This window comes from Bos indicus x Bos taurus, chromosome 1 (assembly GCF_003369695.1).
Source record: "Bos indicus x Bos taurus breed Angus x Brahman F1 hybrid chromosome 1, Bos_hybrid_MaternalHap_v2.0, whole genome shotgun sequence".
Lineage (NCBI taxonomy): Eukaryota > Metazoa > Chordata > Mammalia > Artiodactyla > Bovidae > Bos > Bos indicus x Bos taurus.
The window spans coordinates 44,367,599-44,390,892 of record NC_040076.1 but is presented as its reverse complement, the minus strand read 5'-3'; the positions used below and the strand labels follow the sequence as shown (position 1 = coordinate 44,390,892).

Here is a 23,294-nt window from a genome sequence, read left to right as displayed (position 1 = left end):
AAAGAGTCAGACACGACTGAGCGACTGAACTGAACTGAACCAAACTCATAATACTGCAACCCCTGCAATTCTGGAGGGTACACAGATATGGGTATCCCAGAGTGAATTCTAGTTCTCTGGGTATCAGACCAGTGCAGAGAGGATACAGCTACATAAGTGCCTGGTGCAATCAGTGACAAGTATTTTCATTTGATATGCATGAATAATAACTGGGCTATTAAGATGAGCAAATAATTTTAGACAAGTAGTTCAAGGGAGTAATTTACTACACATAGAATGTAATGTCATTAAACTCCCTCTTTCCTCTTACCCATCTGGATGAACACAAAGAGGAATCTAATACTTTCAAACCTGAAATTGGAACACTACAATCCACTGTAAGGATAGCCCTCAATCTCCTAATTTTGTGGTATCTGTAGAGATTTACAATTGGGTGGAAATGGATAAAGAGAGAGAGATACTGTCATTAAGAACAAAGTTTTGAGGACTTCCCTGGTGGTCCAGTGGTTAAGAGGCTGCACTCTCAATGCCTCCAATGCCGAGGGTACAGGTTCTATCCCTGTTGGGGAACTAAGATCCTATGTGCATGTTGGCATGGCCAAACACAAAAACAAAAACCACAAAGTTTTGAGCAAATTGTACTGATTTATTTACAACTGTAATTTATAAAGAGTAACACAAACATCTTTACATTAATATTATGAAAAAAGTCCCATGGCTGAAATGGGCAAAAAATGAGACTTCAGGACGTTTCTAAAAGGGGCACCAAAAGAAGGGGAAAAATGCAATACAACAGTCGTGGGGAGTTATAAATATCAAGTATTGTACCAGGTGCAGTTTCATGCAAATGTCTTCAACCACTCAAACTGTTTTTATTTAGATACGAGAATAAAATATCTTGAACTATGTTGCCTTTTATTCACTTGATTTCCTTTAAGTAAATTAAAATAACTGGCTGTAAACAGGATACATCTGAATATTTCTATCAACCCCTAGAGATAATCCATGACATTTTAGGACATGGCAGGTTGTGAGGACTTGTTACTTCCCAAACAGATTTTTGTAAGCAGTCATTCCATGGCCCCAAATGTGTTCCTGGATTTCTTTCACCAAATGTGTCTAACACAAAACTCAATGAATTAAACTGAGAAAGCTGCAAAATAAAGCAGACCACTTGCAGTTTTGTCATATTAAGAGAATAAAAATCATTTCAAACCACTAGAACTTTAATAAGAAAACAAAAAAACAAGAGAAAAATATTTCATGAAGTGATGATAAAAACTAGTTTATACAGCTCTCCGATCATCTAGCTTTTCTTTAAGTCAGTATTAGTGTGGTCACAGACATAATCTCACAGAAGATAAATCCATGTGTGCTCAGCACCTGTTTTGAAATATCCTAAATCAAATACTCCTCTTGTAATAGAGGCCAATGACACTTGTAAAGGTACAATTTTGTCCCCCAAGTGTTAATTTTAATCTTAACATGCCTACCTACTTATTATAATGCTTTTAACTGCTCCTTAGATACAATTAAGATGAAGTGTAGTATCTAAAGCACTCAGTGTTAAGATTATTAGCTAATGGTACAAAGACGACTTAGAAACTGATGTTTCAACATTTTACTAGCTGGTCTGAATTTGAATTGGCTGGAATCTTCATCCATTTTATTAAAAAGATTTCACTCTTTTCAAGAACAGAAATGGCAAACTAATTATTGATCTATATAATACTTTTTAGTTTCTGATACTGCTCAGTGGGTAAAACTAAATGTAGCAATTAAAGGGGTCTCTTCAGTGAATTCTATCTCTAATTTTCAGTGAAGACATTGCAAATACACATGTGTATGGTTGTTTTTAAATCTGAAACTGATGCATGTTCTCTTAAAACAGCTCTTCAAAACAGAACTGCATTCTGCACCCTTAGTTTATAAGGGCACAGGGTCAGCTACTTTCAAGTCATTTGATAACTGACCTTTATAAGAAATCATTTTACAAAACCAAAAATGCAAAAGAAAATTAAAAAAAAATTTAACTGTCCAGAGATTGATTATAATAATTTATACTTTCTTAGACTTGCTATTTAAGCACCCCCATAAGCAAATGAAAGTCTCCAATTAGTATTCAGTCAGGAAAATATGTCCATATTTCTCTTGGTTGCCTTAATTTCTTTTGAAATAATTTTCGTTTATATTAACTTTCCAAAGCATCCAAAACTTTCATGATCTGTTGTTTTATGGCTTTGGTAGCATCTCCTGCATTTGGAATCAAATACCTATGGGGAGAAAAATATATGTTAATAACACTGCCTTCTGTTGAGGACTCAGATTCCACTTCCAGTGGGGAAGTGACCCACAAACCCAGCACAGACGCCCTCCCATGTACTCCCCCCGTCACTTCTCTCAACATATACTCAAAAGTGCTATTTTGAAAGAAAGAAAATCCAAGTGCAAAATGATTTTTCTTATTGTGTAGAGCAAGGTGGAATAAACTGGAGATCAGGAGTCAGGAGGGCTATATTTGTTTCTAACACAAGCTAAGTGTGAAGATCTGGAAGTCACTCAATCCCTCTGGGCTTCACACTGTTACCTGTAAGATTAAAGATGATTTAGCTTCAACAGCAATGTGGCTACAGCCCTGATGCCAGTCCAAGAACTGTTTGTCACTGGTCCGCAAGAAGGCAAGGAGGAGCCTGTATCAGACTGTTAACTAACTACATCATCCAGCACACTGCTTAGTTCACTGAGACTTTTCAAAACAAGAACTTTTTGATGAAGGAAAATAAAAACAGTGACTTACATTCTGAGAAAAGCTCATTTAATTGCAAAGCAGCATGTAGTGCAGCACTGATGTAGGGTATTCCTAAAGACCCTTCTGTCAAAGTCTGTGAAGTTAGCTATGGCACTTAATGAAATCATGTGCTAATGCCTAATCCATATATTACAACAAATTTGTAAGGAAAAGATAGCAAGAATACCAATAAAAGTGATTCAGGTATCTATTCCACCATCCATTTCCCCAAAGTGAGAAACAAATCATGTTTAATCATGAACTAATTCAGTAATTCAGATAATATCATCCTAAGAAAATCTTACCTTTCGATTGCCAAGATTTCTATTCCTGAAGCGCTACTGTTTCCATACTTGAAGGTAATTAGCTCAGGATGTTTTTTTTTGGATGTTATTTTAACTACAGAATTTAGTGCTTGTCGAGACTGTATATAGGCCAATCCTTTTCGTGAAAGAATCTCCCTTAAACAGTACATATGTGTTGCAGTAACCAACAGATGACTTGAGAGAGACAAAAGATTAAAAAAAGCAAAAAGAAATGTCATTCAGAACAGCTGTTACTTCAACAGTCCCAATTAAAAACATTTTCAACTCCAGATGAAACTACTTTTGAAGGCAAAGGATCACTATTGATTTAAATAAGCTACTTAATAACAGCTTTTAATTTGCCTTTAGTTGTAGGCAAAATTAGTGTTTTATTGACAGATAAATTCTGTAACTATTTAAGAGTAAAGTTTATATTTAATATAATAAAAACTATAATTAGAAATTATTAAAATAATGGATTTTTGGAATCTATTCTACATGTAGTATATTTGAAATATACTACCTTTCAGACTTTTAACAGCAAACTATCCTCATGTGACATACCACAGCATATACTTTATATCAAAGCAATACCTGGACTGCCTTACATATTTAGTAATATTCTGAAACGGGCCCCAAAGACAAAATAAGGATAGAATTATTAACACCCACACCATGCCTTGTGTCTCAGCTCACTTTTAGTATAGTAATAGTACTCACACACTTTTATGAAATACAATAAGACAGATATCCAGAATGAGGGACATTCTGCAGAACACCTGACCTAGACTCAAAGGATTCACTCATCATGAAGAAAAGCGGGCAGTATGATGAGGGGAGCACTACTGTTGTTCAAGGGATGAGACTAAGGAGAGAGAAGGCAAATGCGATGTGTAAAACAGGACTAGACCCTGGATCAGGAAAAAAGGATAAAGACTATAAAAGATACCTTGGAGATACTGTGAAAAATGTACATGTGGTCTGCATGTTACATGATGCTCATTTTTAAGGTTTTTAAAGATGTGACAGTGTTATTGGAATTGTGGAGGAGACTATTCATATTCTTGAGAGATTTATGCTAAAGCACTTGTCATATTTATAAGCTGCTTCTGAGTGGTTTGACAACGGAAAAATGTGTATATGTGTATGTATTTACAAAGATATTTACACAGAGAGATGGGATACTGTGAAAAAAAGTTAAAAGTAGCTGAGTTTGAGAGAGGCTTATATTCTATGTACTATTCAACTTATCTGTTTAAATTTTTCCCAAAAAATTACCTAAAAAATATTTTTTTAAAAACCAAGATATATAATACAAGCTGACAGAAGAAATTCTATCTTACTGTACTTAGATACATAGAATTTCTTTCGCACTTAACCTTCATATCACGACTTCCCTAAATTCAATCTTACTTCTGAAGAAGGCATTTTAAGAAGTACCGAGGGACTTACCTGGGGGCACAGTGGGTAAGAATCCGCCTGCCAATGCAGAGGACACAGGTTTGGTCCCTGGTCCAGGAAGATTCCATATGCCATCAAGCAACTAAGCCCATGCGCCACAACTACTGAAGCCTGTGAGCTCTACCGCTCCAGCAGTTTCCAACTACTACTAAGCCTACATACTCCAACTACTAGAGCCTGTGCTCCACAGAAGAGAAACCACCGCAATGCGAAGCCTGTGCACAGCAACAAAGAGCAGCCCCCACGCCCAGAAAGTCCATGCACAGCAACGAAGACCCAGTGCAACCAAAAATGACATTTAGAAAAAATTCAACTTAAATAAAAAGTACCTAGGAAACATGTGTCCACTTTCTTTCACTTCTTTACAAGGAAAATGATGCTTGACATCTGGCTTGTTTATCCAAGTCTGAATGTTCACAACCTCTTTTCTATCATCATCTGACATTGAAGAACTGTCGATTTCATCTGTAAAGAATTTAAGATGTTAAAAGTGGGTATCACCAACTTTAAAAATGATAGCCTGAAAAAATTTCAGTAGTATTTTAAACAGACAGGTTGAAAAACAAAACAATCGATTCTAACCCAGCTACTGTATTTCCTGTGCCAATGATACTAATATAAAAGTATTATGATGAAACATCACTACATATGGTAAGAAAATCAAGTGAAAATATAACATATATACTTTTATTACAATATTAAACTACCTGAGGAATTTCAACTTCTTTGATTTATACAACGTAACTCTAATCTATGACTAGTCTGTAGGGAGATGGTGGAATTGTCCAATCATTATATTACCACCTATCTTGAGGGCAAAAATGGCTGAGTTCTTTTTCTCTTGCTGGTTTCTTTTCCTTTTTTGTTTATTGAAGTACAGTTGATTTACATAATTAAATCAGTTTCAGGTGTATAACATAGTGATTCAATATTTTTATAGATTACACTCCATCTACAGAATTACTGGCTTCTGATTCTGGGGGAAAATAACAACTAAATAATCCTGGGATAAGTAAGTCTATTTAGTGGGGTTTTATGTGAGAGAAATGTAAGGCATTCCTGTTATTCTGTTTTTCTAATTTAAGAAAGGGAATTACACTCCCTAGAGTTAATTGCAGATGTTCTTCTCTTCACTTTTCAAAAAATCAAAATACAAGAGACATAGTAAAAAAAATGAAATCTCACGTATCTATTCACTTCTAGCTTAAATAAAAATTAAGCCCTCATGGATTTCTGCCCAATCACATCCCCATTTCTTTTCCACCAAGAAACAGTGACTATCTGAATTTGGTGTCACATCTTTAATCAAACAAGAATATTATTAAATAATATACTGTTTTGCATTCTAAGTTAACATAAATAATAGACTGCTCAACTGTATTCTTCTCCAACTGCTACCCTATTCCCAACATTATAAATTTTACCCATGTTGACAATCATAGCTCCAGTTTTCTTATTTTCATTTCTGTGTAATTTTCCAGAGCATAAATACATATGTATAGATATAAAAACATGATATGTGAAAATACACCAACATTTCTTCATCCATTTCCTTCTTTTGTTAATGGAATAACAAATATTTAGGGAAAGACAGACTGATAGGTAACAGGAAAATGACAGAAGAGACAGAGCAAAAAGGAGAAAGGGAAACAATTACAAATAGCATACAGAAGTTTATGAAACAGAAGGTAAGAATAGCTAGAGAAGGTGTTGGGGAAAAGCTATAAAGAAATAAAAGTACAATGTACTGATTATTGTGTTATACTATAAAAGAGAAAATGTACTTTTAGAGTTTTTATACAGGGATATAAAAATATTATATAGAAGAAAAATAAAAATTCTGTGTATTTGCTTCAAAAAAATTACATATAGAAAATTATTTTCCCTTCAATGCAGTTTTCAGGAAGGTGACTGTAATATACACTAAACTGTCAAATGTGAGTCCCTCTAATCTGGCAATCTTACTGGGAATTATTTACCCTCTAGATACACTTGCAAAAGTTCACCTAGATATATGTGAATATACATTCATGTACGCACACACACACACACAAAGATAGCCACTGCTATTTGCAATAGTAAAAAGAACTGGAAAACTACCAGGGTCAACTGGGAGAAGACTGATTTAATTATGGTGCATTTGTATAACAGGAAGTCAGCTGTGGGCTGAGGTGGAAAATACACAATATGTATTACTAAGTGAAAAAAGCAAGATGAGATTTGGGAGTATTCTTCTTGTTTTGTACTTTTATATACAACATATATTTAATATATAGTATATATATTTATGTATTTTTTCTAACTCAACACACATTAATACTAATTATGATCACTTAGGGTAATCTGAGCAGTGGGATTATGAACAAAAACAATAATTTTTTAAAACATAAAGACAATCACGAATTTCCCTGGCACAATATCCCCATCTTGTGGCCCTTTAGGATATTGCCTCCAGTTTCAAAAGGCTCTTTTCAGAGGTCTCAATTTTGAGATTTCCTGAACTTGAGTCCCACAACTCTTAATCCCCTACATGGCTGAATCAAGGGGATTTACGTCCAATCCCATGGACTTAAATACTATTTATACACTGATAATTCCCAGATTATCACTGGCTTCGACATCTCTCCTCAACTAGACTCCTGTAATTATTGCCTACTCAGCATTTCTACTGCATAATTTAAGGCATCTAAAACCAAACTCTTAACAGAAAAACCACAGACTCTCCAATCTCCTCAACAGAATCACTGTGTCTTGCTGGTCCCAGAACGATCTCTACAATCACTCCTGATGCCTGAGGAAAGCAGTCTGTATACAGAGAAGTGTAGTACCACACCTGTGTCGTATTCTTCCTCATCCCCGATGCTGAAAACAGGCTTCACACCACGATAAGGCTTACCCACTCTGTCACTGCTGCTCACATGCCTATAATTCAGAGAATTGTAAGAGGGAAATCATCACTTAAGTTTCTAAAGATTTTCCCCAAGTATCATCTGAATATTAAAATACAAATGTTCTTTGTCCACCCCCTACCTCACCAAGTACCACCCAGTTTCAGGCCAGCTATGTTAAGGAAATTGAAACAAGATAAGGAAATCATGTTAGCAAAAGTGGCACAAGGGCTTGGTGTGCAGAATGCTTTCAAATCTGTAAAAATTATGTTTTAAACAATTTTAATGTTCACATAAACCAATGCACTGGGACATTCCTTAACCTCTGAGCTCTGTGTCCTCAGCTGTAAAACGGTAATGACAATATCTACTCTTCCTGGCTACTGTGAAAATTAAATCAGTTAATATCTGGTAAAGCTCTTGAAATAATGTCTGGCATACAGCAAGTGCTACATACATGTTTCTTAGACACAACAGTTTATGAAACCAAATATTCAAATTCTAGTAGGAGTGCCTAAGGGCTTCTCATTTGGGTACAGATGTCTTAAGGCTTTTCCTCCCATTTTTTGTAATTTCTGTTACTTCTGTCTCAATAGAAACTAAGATGCTACTTCTTTTACATAAATAAACCATGAAAATTCTCAAGTGAGAATAAACCACTTCATTCTCAAGTGGCAGAAACAAACAACATGTAAACTCAAACTTAATTAGTTCTGTAGGAAGTTCTCTTTTTTATATAAAAATCAATACCTTGTTACTTTTCAGGTAATCTCCAATAAACCAAGAAATACAATTAAAATATTTAGACAAAATATTACATGTTTCTGGAGAAAGAGTACTATTTGTAGGATAAAGTTCAGCTAAGATAATCTATGATGAAGGAAAATTGTGACTTGCTTTTTCCCTTGTCATGTTAAGATAGAGTTCAATTAAGTTGTCTTAGAATTCAATTTTTCCCAAAAAACAGAGATCAAATCTATATTTTAAATAATTTCTTAATACATAGCATCAATAAAAATAATGACCTAATTTGGTTAAAATAAGCTTAAATCTTTACTTCTCCCAAAACAATATTCCTTAACAGAAAACCAACAAGAGTTGAGTGTATGACAGAATTGTAAATTAATCAATACACTGCTTACAGTTTAAGTTAAAATCATAAAATCATTTGATTTTTATGCTAAAACATATCTAATGTAAAGTTATCCTATAAATTAGCAAATTTTACTCATTAAAGACAAAAATATGAAAGAAATAATTAAAATAAATCTATGCACTCAGATTCAGCTCTCTAACAAAAGGCAAAGACAAACACAGCTTTATGTAACAATACATTTGTGTCATCTAGAATATAAAATTGTATGAGATTGTGTTATTGGTTCTCTCCTGATATTAAAGCATAATTAAACTTCTATAATATAGAAAATAACGAAGATAATGTTTACAGTAAATGCTTGTACCAGAATGTTTGTATGAATAAAGTGACATCCAAAAAAAAGATACCAAGCTATACATTATTGAGCAAAATGTATAATACAATGCAGTTTTTATAAACAAGATGGCTAAAGATAACTAACAAAGTTCTTAAAAGACTATCAAAAACTGAAACTCAATATCTGGACTCTTTAAAAAGCAGTCTATCTATGCTTTTTTGCAGAAACAAAATCTACAAAATAGTCTGAATAGATTTTAACTTTACTTACTGGGCTCAAAAACAAACCACATTTATTCTAACTTTTCATTAAATTCTATTTTCAAAATGGATATAATCTCTAGGGACCAGAAAAGATAATTTTTAATTTTTTAAAAATTATTTGGGATAAAATTTGGAAGTTAAAAAAAAAATCAGAATAATTTGATGGTCCTGTAACAAGAGAAAACAGAAACATGATTCACAAGTACATTATAATTTTAAAAGAAGCCATCCCCTTTAAAATTATAAAATTCTAATAGAAGCTCTGTAACTGGCATCATACAGGAGCAGTCACAGTAAATAAAATCTCTTATACGTAAGTTGAAAGTAAACTATTGCTAAAAATGCTCCTTCTAATTCACTGAAAACACTGAAATGATCTGCCAAAAAAGTCAACCTCATTATTCCAGAGCTTAACTTACTTTTCAAAGTATGACTAGAACTTCTTTTTAAATGTTCATAGGTATTCCTATAATTGATATTCAAATTAAAATCGTAGAAAAGTCGTGCATATAAAAATGTAAAGCCATATATATAAGGTTCTATTGTTTATCCTAATTGAAGATCCAGTAGATTTCTAAACTTTAAACCTATGGAATTTAATAAACACCCCAATTTTACTGGGATAAGAGAAGAGATGGATTATATATTAACATGTCCACTGTGGCCTAATTTCTTTCAAGGAAAAGCAAAGGCAGAACCCTAGAACTGGAGTTCTTTGGAACTGATTTATATAATGTTGTCTCTCTAACTTAAACACATACATCTTATTAAGAAAATTCTAGCAATATTATCAAATGACATAGTGTACGTGAAATAACAAAAAATTTGAACCGCAAACTATGCTTTTTTTCAGGTGCTACAATTTTCTCCACTGTTAGGGCATGAGACAGAAGTAAATGATCTCCAAAGCTAATAGCCTCCCAACTCTGAGACTATGTATTTTCTTTGTTTCATCTTCCTCTGTCTTAGAATAAAAACATGAAATTTGTTTTATAAAATTGTGTTTGAATGTATGTGATTTTCTGAGGAACAGGAGATATAAAAGGAGAGGCAAGGAAAAAATTTAAATGATCAAGCAAAAAAAACAAAAGGAAAGCATAACAGCATCACACACTCCTAAAAGCAGAATGAGAAGAGTTCAGCATTTGAGACAGCTGCATGAAATCTGAGCCAAGACAGCAACAGGCTTAGAGACAGCGTGATGCATGCCAAAGGAAAAGGATGGTCCAGTAAAGCTGTGCTACTCGTTGGCTTACCGCTCGGTACATGTTCTGTCTGGCCAAGGAAGATTGAAAGACATTCTACAGCAAATTGAGGCAGAGGACAGAACAATATGATTATTAAAAACACAACAGCTTTAAAACAAAAATATAGTATAATCAGTTCTTCTAATTGTGTATATTAAAAAGAAAATGTTTTGATGATCCCAAGTACAAAGAAAAATGAAGAAAAGCCAGTTTCAAGTGATTATTTAACAAAGAGAATAGTCTTTTCAACTTAGTATTATCACCAGTTCATTTTAAAATAAAATTTTAAGTGTTCATGCTACAAAATGTAGCAATAATAGTACCCTAATTGAGAATGCACTAATTAAAAGTATTTTTAAAAATAAAGCTTTTGAAAGCAGACAGAATTTTAATGAGCAAAAAAAACTTTCAGCCTTGATAAAAAAACTTTTAACATTATTTATCAGTTGCCCATTTTAGACAAAGCATCGTTTTTTGGATTAATGAAAATAACCTACATCTTGTTATTTACTAAACGAAAAAATATATATACCTCTGTATGCATATGTACTTTATTTAATAAAATGAAAAATAGTACATTCCTTATATTCAGTTCTTCAAGTCAAATACTTCAACTCTCCTAGTATACTGCAAGTAAGACATGAGATGAAATTAAATACTATAATACATTTCCAAGATGAGGCCTGCTTAGAAACGAATTTCACACTGGAATTATTAGGTTAGCTTTGAACTCTAAGAACAAGAAAGATCAGTGAAACTAACGTGGAGAAAAAGAAAACATATTGTGCACTCACAGTCCCAGTGAGAAACAATATAATAGACATTCTTAAACTTCCTTATCATTTGTTAGCTGGTTACTTCATTTGTAATTCATGGGAGAAGTGAGGTCACACATGCCGTGAACAAAATTCTATGAAGATCTGAATTCTTGAACTTAAGAAAACGGGGTTCTGCTTTATTTAGTATGACTCAATTTTCTAGGTTTTAAATTCCTGAAGCCAAGAAAGAGATTACTGCTATGACATTACTGCACTTAACAGATGATTCCAACCACGTGACAGGTGGGATTATACATAATAGTGCTGGAATATTTTTTTCTAATGAATGGCTTGAAGGGGCAGAATTATTATTTGCCACCTATTCCGGGCAGTGGAAGAAGAGAGTAATCTTCATAGTCAACCTTTACAGCAATAAAGAACATCTCTGTGATGACAATGAAAACTGGAATCATCTAATAAAAAAATATAATTTACAATCTTTTTTTAAAGCACATTCTATTCAACTAACATTTACTGTAAGATACTTTTCTTCAGCTTGAATTACTCATCACAAATTCATACTGTATAAGTAACTCACCGGTCCACAGGAGTTGATGTATTCTCAATAAAGCTGATAACTTTTTCCCTGACATTAACAGATTTTGTCTTCAAAGCAACAGTCATTTTATTAACTAATGATTTCATTCCTCTATCATTTGAACCATTAGAAGATTCACCCTAGGGGGGGAAAAAAAGAATTTACTGATGAATTAACTGCTCTCCAAATAACTAGCAAGACACACTACTGCTGAAGGTTGTCTCGATGTTATGCACTGAACTGGGTGCACCTCCTACCACAAAATCATATTTTAAAGTCCTAATTACCCAGTATACCTCAGAAAATGACTGTAGGTGGAGACAGGGCCTTTAAAGAGTAAATTAAGGTTAAATGAGGTCATGTAATAGGTAGGCCCGATCCAAAATGACAGATGTCCTTACAGGATAATGGGGAGACATCAGGGACTTACCAGCCCAGAAAAAAGGCCATGTCATCTGCAAGCTGAAGACAGGTGCTTCTGGAGAAATTAAACCTGTCACCCCTTTGATCCCAGACCTTTAGCCTCCAGGACAATGAGGAAATAAATTTATGTTGTTTAAGTCACCTAATCGGTTGTGTTTTGTTAAGGCAACCCGAGTAGACTGACACACTGGGTGAAACCATTTTAGGAACGGAAGGTAGAAATGAAAACTGAGGATATGTACTACACACATAAATGTGTGCGACCTGAAACTACCTTTTATTCAGTAAGAAATGAAGTTATTGACCTCTTAACTCAGATAACTCTATAAAAATAAGTAAAATTACAATCACAGTATCATTCATATAGCTAAATTTTGAAACATTTATTCTTTATAAATTTTTGCTGTTTAAGACATTATTACTTAGGTCTTTATTTCTCAAGAAAAGTCATCTTTATGCACCTAGTGTAACAGATTTGAGTATAATTCTTAGATTGTATATAACTGTTCCTTTACATCCTACTGCAGCGGTTCCCAGTCCTTGTGGCACTAGGAACCAGCTTTGTGGAAGACAGTTTTTCCACAGATGGGGGCTGGGGAATAGTTCAGGCATTAGGGAGTGGCAGAGGAAGCTGCTTTGCTCATTCACCTCCCGCCACTCACCTCCTGCTGTGCTGCACAGTGGGTTTCTAAGAGGCCTTGGACCTCTCTGCCCTACAGGCAAGTTGGTTGCAGATGTCACAAGTTTAAAAATTTGCCTATCTTCTGCCCATTAATTCCTCTTCAGGATTTATGGGAAGGAAATAATCAGAAAATGCCCTAGGATTTAGTCACTAAACTATTTTTTAAAAAGTTTAAAAAACAACCATTTAAAAATATTAGAAAATGCTCAAACGTTCAGTGAAAAAGCAGAAAATAAACCTATTTGTACACTCTGAGCACTACTTTTAAAATATAATACTACAAAAAAGCATTATAAAAGATGTGAAGAAAATATTTCAAAATATGAACAGCTGTTATCCATGGTTAGGTAACAATTAATTTTGCTTTCTTTGTATTTTTAATATTTACATATGATGCTATAATGAAATGTATTATTTTTATTTTTAAAACAAGTCATTAATTAAAATGTATTATTTTTACTTTTAAAACAAGTAAGTCATTAACTAAAATATGTTACTTTTATTTTTAAAACAAGTAAGGCATTAACTAAATAACATAAAAATCATGTTTCCATTTCCATATCCAACTTCAAAACCAAATTATACTGACCATGGAATTCTTTGGTACTTTAGAAGATAACACATCTTTAAGAGTTTCTTTAATAGCCTCACTCATTGCTTTTCAAATCTGAAGATAAAAACTTCAATAGAGAGACTATCCAATGCTGTGGGCGGGAATATAAATTAGAATGATGTTTTTTAGAGGGCAATTTGATAATAATGCAGAATTCTAAGGATTCTGACATGTCATCTTTTGATCAAGTTATTTCATTTCTAGGACAAAATAATGTCATATGCAAACATTAGTACAAAAATTAACAGTAGTGTGCACAACAGAAAAAGACTGGAAGCAATGTAAATATTCAATAATAAGGGACTAACAAAACAAATTATAATATATCCATAGTATTTAGATATTAAAAACGAAAACAGCAAATATTTATTAAATAAATGGTGAGCTCCTAAATATCTAAAAGATCATGCTGAAAACCTAATTCTCAGAGAAGCTTTATCTGCACGATTTGACAATAATTTGCTTTGACTTACAAGACTGAAGATAAGCCTCAATTCATCATCTACTGAGTTACAAAGTTTATCTGAGCCACCAGTGAAGTATAAAGTATGTAAGTGACACTATATAGTATGCAAGTGACAGGTACTACACTTTACGTTCACTTGTACATTTAATTCTCATGTCATTATTATGAAGAAAGTTCTGGTATTATCACCCCTATTTGCACAGATGGAGAAACCAGAGCGGAAATGATCTTGCTGGAGATCATGAAGAAAATAAGTTCTGGAGATAAAACCTGAGTACCCAGGTAAGTCTGATTGGTAAGCTCAGGACTGTATTGGAATTTTCCTTCTATTTCTGATTTAGAGAATGATCATCAGGTAGATAGGGATCATTACTTGTGAAGAAAACAATTTAATGACAGAGCCAGGCTTCAGCAATATGTGAACCATGAACTTCCAGATGTTCAAGTTGGAGGAACCAGAAATCAAATTGCCAACATCCGCTGGATCATGGAAAAAGCAAGAGAGTTCCAGAAAAACATCTATTTCTGCTTTATTGACTATGCCAAAGCCTTTGACTGTGTGGATCACAACAAACTGTAGAAAATTTCAAGAGATGGGAATAATAGACCACCTGACCTGCCTCTTGAGAAATCTGCATGCAGGTCAAGAAGCAACAGTTAGAACTGGACATGGAACATCAGACTGGTTCCAAATAGGAAAAGAAATATGTCAAGGCTGTATATTGTCATGTCAAGGCTGTTTATTGTCACCCTGCTTATTTAACGTATATGCAGAGTACATCATGAGAAACGCTGGACTGGATGAAGCACAAGCTGGAATCAAGATTGCTGGGAGAAATATCAATAACCTCAAATATGCAGATGACACCACCCTTATGGCAGAAAGTGAAGAATTCTTGATGAAAGTGAAAGAGGAGAGTGAAGAAGCTGGCTTAAAGCTCAACATTCATAAAATGAAGATCATGGCATCCAGTCTCATCACTTCATGGGAAATAGATGGGGAAACAGTGGAAACAGTGGCTGACTTTATTTTACGGGGCTCCAGAATCACTGCAGATGGTGACTGCAGCCATGAAATTAAAAGACGCTTACTCCTTGGAAGGAAAGTTATGACCAACCTAGATAGCATATTAAAAAGCAGAGACATTACTTTGCCAACAAAGGTCCATCTAGTCAAGGCTAGATGGTTTTTTCAGTGGTCATGTATGGATGTGAGAGTTGGACTGTGAAGAAAGCTGAGCACCGAAGAATTGATGCTTTTGAACTGTGGAGTTGGAGAAGACTCTTCAGAGTCCCTTGGACTGCAAGGAGATCCAACCAGTCCATCCTAATGGAGATCAGTCCTGGGTGTTCATTGGAAGGACTGATGTTGAAGCTGAAACTCCAATAACTACTGCCACCTGATATGAAGAGCTGACTCATTTGAAAAGACCCTGATGCTGGGAGGGATTGGGGGCAGGAGGAGAAGGGGATGACAGAGGATGAGATGGCTGGATGGCATCACCGACTCGATGGACATGGGTTTGAGTGAACTCCAGGAGTTGGTGATGGACAGGGAAGCCTGGTGTACTGCAGTCCATGGGGTCACAAAGAGTCAGACACAACTGAGCGACTGAACTGAATGCAGATGATACAAAGTACAGAAAACACATAAAAGACTTATTGCCCAAATATTTCCAAAGAAGAACAGAATGGATTTACTCTCACTATTCTCCTGGAACAAACTAATTGGGAGAGTCCTGAGAATCAACTCACTTTAAAGTCCAAGTTAATCACAGGAGTCAGAATTATCTCCGTTGATATTTAAACAGAAGTAGAAAATTGTCACTAAGTGATACCAAGTTGCAGCTGGGGAGGGAGAAGTCTGAATTCAGCAAGGAGACCACCAGAACTCCTGACTAGTTTAACTATGCAGGTTGGCTCCTGTGATTCCATTAACCTCACGACAATATGTGTCCTCATTGTACTTGTTTGAAATATTTTGACTCCATTTCTTTTATGGTGAGTATTTAGATGTTAATCATCATTTCTGAGCATTCATCCAAATCTGGTGACATATTCTACATACACACTTACATCCACAGAAGAATTGATGCTGCTCCTTGAACCTGAGGTGCTAGCAATCCAATGGCCATATCCGTTTTCTGGTCCATCCACATTGATGTCTGCCAGGTGCTGCTGCAGTGCTTAAAGATAAAGAGGAAGAAGGAAAAAAAGTCCTGACATATCAACCCCCCTTAGAAGTCTGATAAACATGTCAGACATGACTTAGCAACTGAACAACAACAGAAGCTGAACGAAAAAGACCCAAGGGCATAATCACAGGTATTTCTTTCACAGCACCTTTGTAAAGAATAAAAGATGCCAGGCTACAGAAAGTTTTCCTTTCCCTCCTCTTTCTTCTAAAGCCCTCTCTCTACACACATATAACTTTTCTTAATTGACCCTAAGGGTGACAGTAACCATATACACAGATTTGATGTCTTCCTCTTTGGAAGGCAATCTTTCAAGTATTAATAAATAATTTTAGCAACATTTTGATGATATAAAGGATTAATGGAAAACCTATGATGGCTTTTGTTTACCATAAAGAGACATCAGTTAATCCTTCCAGTAATAAAGAAGCAGTCTTAGGCATTAACTGCTGTGGAAAGAGAGATTATTCTTGGAAAAGAAATAATTCATGGTTTAAAAAAATTTTCCTAAAACCTAGCCTATCTGTGCTATATAAAATAATGCTTTTCAGACACTTTTGAGAACAATAACCAAGTTTTGTGTTATGCTGTCAGAACTTCCAATAAATAACACTAGGACTTAGGCCAATACTTGCTTAACACCAGTACTCATTAAAAGAAGCCCTTTTTTTATATCACTCTGGGTATGAGCCTCAAGGGTAGTTAGTTATCAGGCCATGATACAAATTATATCCATGATAGGAGATAAAAATTCTTGCCAATATCAACAAAGACCAAGTTGAAATAAACCCTAACCTATCGAAACTTCTAATTTATAACATAAGATCATATTAAGTCAGAACTTAAGCCTGATAAGACTCTTTATGATTCAAACTCAGGATTCTACTGCCTCCAACAAATATTAATTTGATTTTACTATTAATTTTCCTAGTAATTACAGATTCAATATTTGTATATCTCTTTTACTAATGAAAGGCTTTCTTTTAATTTAAATACATTTGACATGCAATACTGTGTAAGTTAAAGGTATACAAAAAGTTGATCTGATACATTTATATACTGTAGCAACAGGGGCACCTCTATCATGTCACACAGTTACCATTTCTTTTTTTGTGGAGCAAATAATTAAGATCTAGATTCTCTGCCCAAGTTTGGTGATTATAATACAATATTGTTGTCCACATTCACTATATTATGCATTAAGTACTCCAGGACTTATTTACCTACTAGTTGCAAGTCTGTACCCTTAAGTAACAGAATTTGTTTAAAAAAAAAAAAAAAAGACAGTCTCTATTTAGAATCTTACCATCCTGACCTACTCCTTTATAAATTCTCAAATATTTGCTGTAGCAACTCTGTCATTTTTCTATCCTGAATTACCAGATTATCTGCAGTTGAAAACATCAGCTTATTTCTTATGCCATTCAGTCAACGTTTTTCATCAGCTAATACTTTCAAGTAATTAAAAAATGAGAACAAAACAAAAAAGCAAATAGTAAGAAGAGTTTACAGTGAAAAATAACCCCTCCTACTCTTGTCTCCCAGTCTTATCTACCCCTCCTTCTTCATAAAAACAAATCATGTGGGCAGTTTTTCACCCATCTTTACAAAAACATTTTTTACAAATTCAAGCTAATTGGGGCTTGTATTTGTAAATATACAATTAGCTTGAATTTGTAAAAAATGTTTTTGTAAAGATGGGTGGCTCAGACAGTAAAGAATCTGCCTGCAATGCAGGAGACCGGGGTTGGATCCCTGGCTTGGGAAGATCCCCTGGAGAAGGGCATGGCAACCCACTCCAGTATTCTTGCCTGGAGAATCCCATGGACAGAGGAGCCTGGTGGGCTACAGACCATGGGGTCGCAAAGAGTTGGACACAACTGAGCAACTGAGCACAGCACAAGTTAAAGACATCCATTTTAACAGTCTTCTAAATATTTTCTCATTGCAACTGCCTATTGTATTTGTCTTTATCTATCTGTTCTGCTGGCCTTGCCTTTTCTGAAAACAGTGATGACTGAAAAGAAAGTGTACCCAATTACTAATTTGGTCACTCCAAATCAGCTCCAGTGATCATATAATTTCCTCTGAAAAGTAGGGTCAAAGGAATTAATAAATTAAAATCTTACCCATAAATCCTCCACTGGCAATGCTCACGTATTCTTTGTTTTTCTAAAGTGGAAAATAAAATTTAAATTACTTCAAAATGCAATTCAATTAAAATATCTTATAGTTCTATAAGCACTGACAAATGTAATAAAAGGTTATATACTAAATTTCTGGATTTTTTTTACATTTAGACTTTGGCACAGAGACGTGCATACATTTATCTTGTATACTGTAAGATCTGGGGCTTGCACAGGAACAAGTGGACAACTTTGCGGCTACTAATGAGACTGTACTACAGTCCCAACGGTGCAAGAAGTCAAACCAAAATCAGTTACACTGTATTTTCCAATGTAATGAAAAAAGCTTTCAAAAATATTTGGGGTTCTTTATTAAAAAGGAAATACAAAAGCAAGTAACACAGCTAATTATGAACAAATGACAGAATGTCAACATTTTACAAACTATTAAAAATTAATGAATCCAAGTAATGATAAAGACACAAGAAAGGTATCTGGGCAGTATTTACTGCCTGAGGAAGTACACACTATCCAAGACTTCCTGCTCCCCCACCCTCCAAAGTCATCTAACAAGACTCTAGGTCTAACCACCAGCTTACGGGAAATACCAGAGATAGAACCTGATAAACACCACTATGTGAATGCAACCAGCAAAATCCAGATTGTGGGTTTTTCCAAATAAACAGATGCAAGGAAAAAAAACTGGAAACAGAGCCGATAAAAAGAGACTTAAAAGATATTAACCAAGTGCAATGTCTTGTTTTAGATCTTGAGAAAATTAGGAAACTTGAATACTCATTAGATTTTTTATAATCAAGTATAGTAGTTATAATGTGATTATATCTTTACAAAGAATTTACAGTTCAATTCTCCCTACTTTTGAATTTGTTTGAAATTTCCACGTTAAAAATTGGGGAGGGAGACGGATTTCTAAATCCATATCAAGAACTCAAATTATTAAAAGAAGTCCACAATATTCCAAATTCTTGCCATCTGACATCCTTTGTAATATATAGCTTGTTTCAGAGCATTTTTAGAATAGCTCAATTAAATTTATAAGTAAAATGAATTTGAGTCCCTATTTCTGTTATTCTGTTTAAAGTAATAAAATATCTTTACTCCAGTAAAGCATAAAATTACTGTATAATCCCTCTCCCAAATACTTTGTTCCCTTTCTGATTTTGTGTTTCAAGGATTGTCCTTTCGACTAATTTTCTCAAACCAGAGTCCCATTGAAGTGGATACAAATTGAGTGGCCTGTGTCTCCTCTCTTCCTGATTTCATAGTTCAGGGTCACACAAAATGAGGACTTTAATATATAAACTCCAAGGAATAACTAATAAACAACTATTTTTATAAAGAGCGAGCTGTCAGTGAGTGAGGCTTTGTAGAAAAGGTAGATGGACAGGGTGCATGAAATCAGTGATACAAATTAGTGTGTTAAAGACAACACTGGAACTCAAAAGGGAAAGGTGGTTAAGTGTCATAGACATATTCATGTATATTTATTCGATTTCAAAGTAAAGATATTAAAAGGAATTATATAGCAACTGTAAAAAGTATTAAGGCATGAATACGCACAGAGAACAAACAAAAGAATAATCCAGAAATGGACCCTGATGCATTGAAGAATTTAGTCTATTGAAGAGGTGGTACTTCAAATTGATAGCATAACTGGTTAGCTATTCAGGGAAATTTTTTTTTTTATTCCTACCTCATTTCTTACAGAAAAATAATTCTAGATGGTCCAGAAGATTTAAACATAAAAAATAAACCATAAAAGCATGTGCGAAAAAAATTAAGGAGACGACTTCTTGGCAAGACACAAACCAATCAAGTGTTTAAAAAAAAAAAGAAATTTAACAAGGTAGACAACAGCACAAAATTGCCTAGGAGAATTTCTTAAAAGTGACAGCAAAAACCAAAGAAAAACTGCAGTAATCTGTCAGCATACCTGTAAAAAGTGTGCAAGGACCATGTTCATATACATGTCTTCTTCCTCTCTGCCACTGCCCATGAAGCAGAGGTGCTCCCCACCAGCGATGGAGCCAGACTCAATGGACTGCTTCTGTGCTTCCAGCAGAGATTTTACAGACTGTGCAAACTCGGATGGATTTTGGAGCATCTGGACAATTAAAAAAATTTAATATGGCAAGCCTGTGTTTTTTATACATCTGCAAAACTTGAAATATTTTCCCCGCAGGCTGGGGAGAGAACAATTTTATACTTCCACCATGAAATTTAAAAAAAAAAAAAAAAAAAAGGCTCTTTTTTTTTTTGGCTGTGCTACACAGCTTGTGGGATCTTAGTTTTCTGACCAGAGATTGAACCCAAGCCCTCTGCAGTGAAAGCTCTTAAGTCTTAACCACTGAATAGCCAGGGAATTCCTAAAATAAAGGCTCTTATAAATAAAATCCCTGGGATAAAAGAAATGTATATTAAATGTACCTATAATACATCAGAAAACAAAAGTTGACAATTCATGGAAAGATTAAATTATGCAAAGAAAATACCAAGATAAAAAATGTTTTTGCTGTTTGTTGTCTAAATTTCAGTGTCTTCATGGTATCATGACAAGAAAAGTTTAACAATGAGTGGAAGGGTCCATGACAAAAAATTCATTGAAACAAGCTATATTTTTTAGTCTCCACTTACATGGCAAACCATGTTATTTCTTAGAAGACAGTTAGAAATAGTGGAAGCATTTATCAGTACTTATTCTAGGTACTAGAGATATGACAATGAAAAAATTCATTTCTTACCCTCAAGAAAATAAGCATGCCAATAAATACAAAAATTTGTTAAAACTGTTTTAATAAAAAGCACAGTGAAAATTCAAAAGAAAAATGGACAAACCACAGAAAAGCACTTTGTAAAAAAAAAATTACAAATTAACAGCACACTCAAAAACATATGTGCAGTATCACTAGTAATGACCACTGCTTTCCACTCATGATTCTTGTAAAATAGAAAATTAGTGATGTCTAATAATGCTTATGGTATAAAACAATCATTCTCACAGTTGTAAAGTATAAGTTGATACAGCCTTTTTAAAGGGCAATATGGCAGACTCTAGTAACAATTCTATATACCCACATTCTATATGCCCACATTCTATAGTCTATATGCTATAACTCTTACCCCAACAATTTTACTTTTAGGAGTGTATTTTACAGAAATATTTGCACAAGTCCACAAATGTTAACTACATTAACTACATGTTAACTACAGCATTGTTTTATTACAAGAAAAATGAAAACATTCTAAATGTACATAAATCAGGCGATAAATTGTGGTATATCTATACCATGGATCACTATACACCATTAAAAGGAATGTACTAAAATGAAAAGATGTCCCAAGAAACTGTTAAGTGAAAAATCAAATAGACAAAAAACAGTGAATAAGAAATATGTAAATGTATGTTAAAGGTCTGGATGATTAAACAAGCTGACAGTAATTGTTAACTCTGGAGATACTCTTTGAGCTTTTTAAGAATAATCAAAGTTATTCACAAATGACTTGAATAATAAGCATAAAAGATGGACCATCTAGGTCCTCCAGGGCTTCCCAGGTGGCTCAGAGGTAAAAAGCCTGTCTGCCAAGCAGGAGACATGGGTTTGATTTCTGGGTAGGGAAGATTCCCTGGAGAAGGAAATGGCAACCGGCTCCAGCATTTTTGCCTGGGAAATCCCAGGGATGGTTAAGCCTGGCAGGCTATAGTCCATGGGGTCACAAAAGAGTCGGACATGACTTAGCGACTAAACAACAACACATTTAGATCCTCCAAGATGAATTTCATGCAAAGATGGGCTCGATAAAGGACAAAAATGGTAGGGACCTAAGAGAAGCAGAAGATATTAAGAGGTAGCAAGAATATACAGAAGAACTGTACAAAAAAGATCTTCATGACCAAGATAATCACGATGGTGTGATCACTCAACTAGAGCCAGACATCCTGGAATGTGAAGTCAAGTGGGCCTTAGAAAGCATCACTACGAACAAAATTAGTGGAGGTGATGGAATTCCAGTTGAGCTATTTCAACTCCTGAAAGATGATGCTGTGAAAGTGCTGCACTCAATATGCCAGCAAATCAGGAAAACTCAGCAGTGGCCACAGGACTGGAAAAGGTCAGTTTTCATTCCAATCCCAAAGAAAGGCAATGCCAAAGAATGCTCAAAGTTACCGCACAATTGCACTCATCTCACACGCTAGTAAAGTAATGCTCAAAATTCTCCAAGCCAGGCTTCAGCAATACATGAACCGTGAGCTTCCAGATGTTCAAGCTGGTTTTAGAAAAGGCAGAGGAACCAGAGATCAAATTGCCAACATCTGCTGGATCTGCAAAAAAGCAAGAGAGTTCCAGAAAAACATCTATTTCTGCTTTATTGACTATGCCAAAGCCTTTGACTGTGTGGATCACAATGAACTGGAAAATTCTTCAAGAGATGGGAATACTAGACCACCTGACCTGCCTCTTGAGAAACCTATATACAGGTCAGGAAGCAACAGTTAGAACTGGACATGGAACAACAGACTGGTTCCAAATAGGAAAAGGAGTACGTCAAGGCTGTATACAGTCACCCTGCTTATTTAACGTATATGCAGAGTACATCATGAGAAACGCTGGGCTGGAAGAAGCACAAGTTGGAATCAAGACTGCTGGGAGAAGTATCAATAACCTCAGATATGTAGATGACACCAGCCTTATGGCAGAAAGTGAAGAGGAACTAAAAAGCCTCTTGATGAAAGTGAAAGAGGAGAGTGAAAAAGTTGGCTTAAAGCTCAACATTCAGAAAACTAAGACCATGGCATCTAGTCCCATCACTTCATGGGAAATAGATGGGGAAACAGTGGAAACAGTGGCTGACTTTATTTTGGGGGGTTCCAAAATCACTGTAGATAGTGACTACAGCCATGAAATTAAAAGACGCTTACTCCTTGGAAGGAAAGTTATGACCAATCTAGATAGCATATTCAAAAGCAGAGACATTACTTTGCCAACAAAGGTCCATCTAGTCAAGGCTATGGTTTTTCCAGTGGTCAT

The 23,294-nt window shown here is 34.8% G+C and overlaps 1 protein-coding gene across 2 annotated transcripts in view; it reads right to left on the bottom strand.

Annotated features, from left to right (window-relative positions):
- Positions 1–625: 625 nt before the first annotated feature.
- TBC1D23 (TBC1 domain family member 23) overlaps positions 626–23,294 on the bottom strand; it is a 56,995-nt gene continuing 34,326 nt past the window's right edge. The window contains exons 11-19 of one of the 2 annotated variants that reach the window (XM_027558301.1): positions 20,201–20,371; positions 18,250–18,292; positions 16,002–16,111; positions 11,742–11,881; positions 10,395–10,439; positions 7,388–7,476; positions 4,884–5,019; positions 3,094–3,288; positions 635–2,273 (exon numbers count right to left, since the gene is read on the bottom strand). In XM_027558301.1, coding sequence (XP_027414102.1) covers positions 2,192–2,273; positions 3,094–3,288; positions 4,884–5,019; positions 7,388–7,476; positions 10,395–10,439; positions 11,742–11,881; positions 16,002–16,111; positions 18,250–18,292; positions 20,201–20,371 — 1,011 coding nt within the window. In that variant the 3' untranslated portion in view covers positions 635–2,191. Of the gene's footprint in view, positions 2,274–3,093; positions 3,289–4,883; positions 5,020–7,387; positions 7,477–10,394; positions 10,440–11,741; positions 11,882–16,001; positions 16,112–18,249; positions 18,293–20,200; positions 20,372–23,294 lie in introns of both variants that reach the window. The other variant, XM_027558228.1, reaches the window with a different exon arrangement.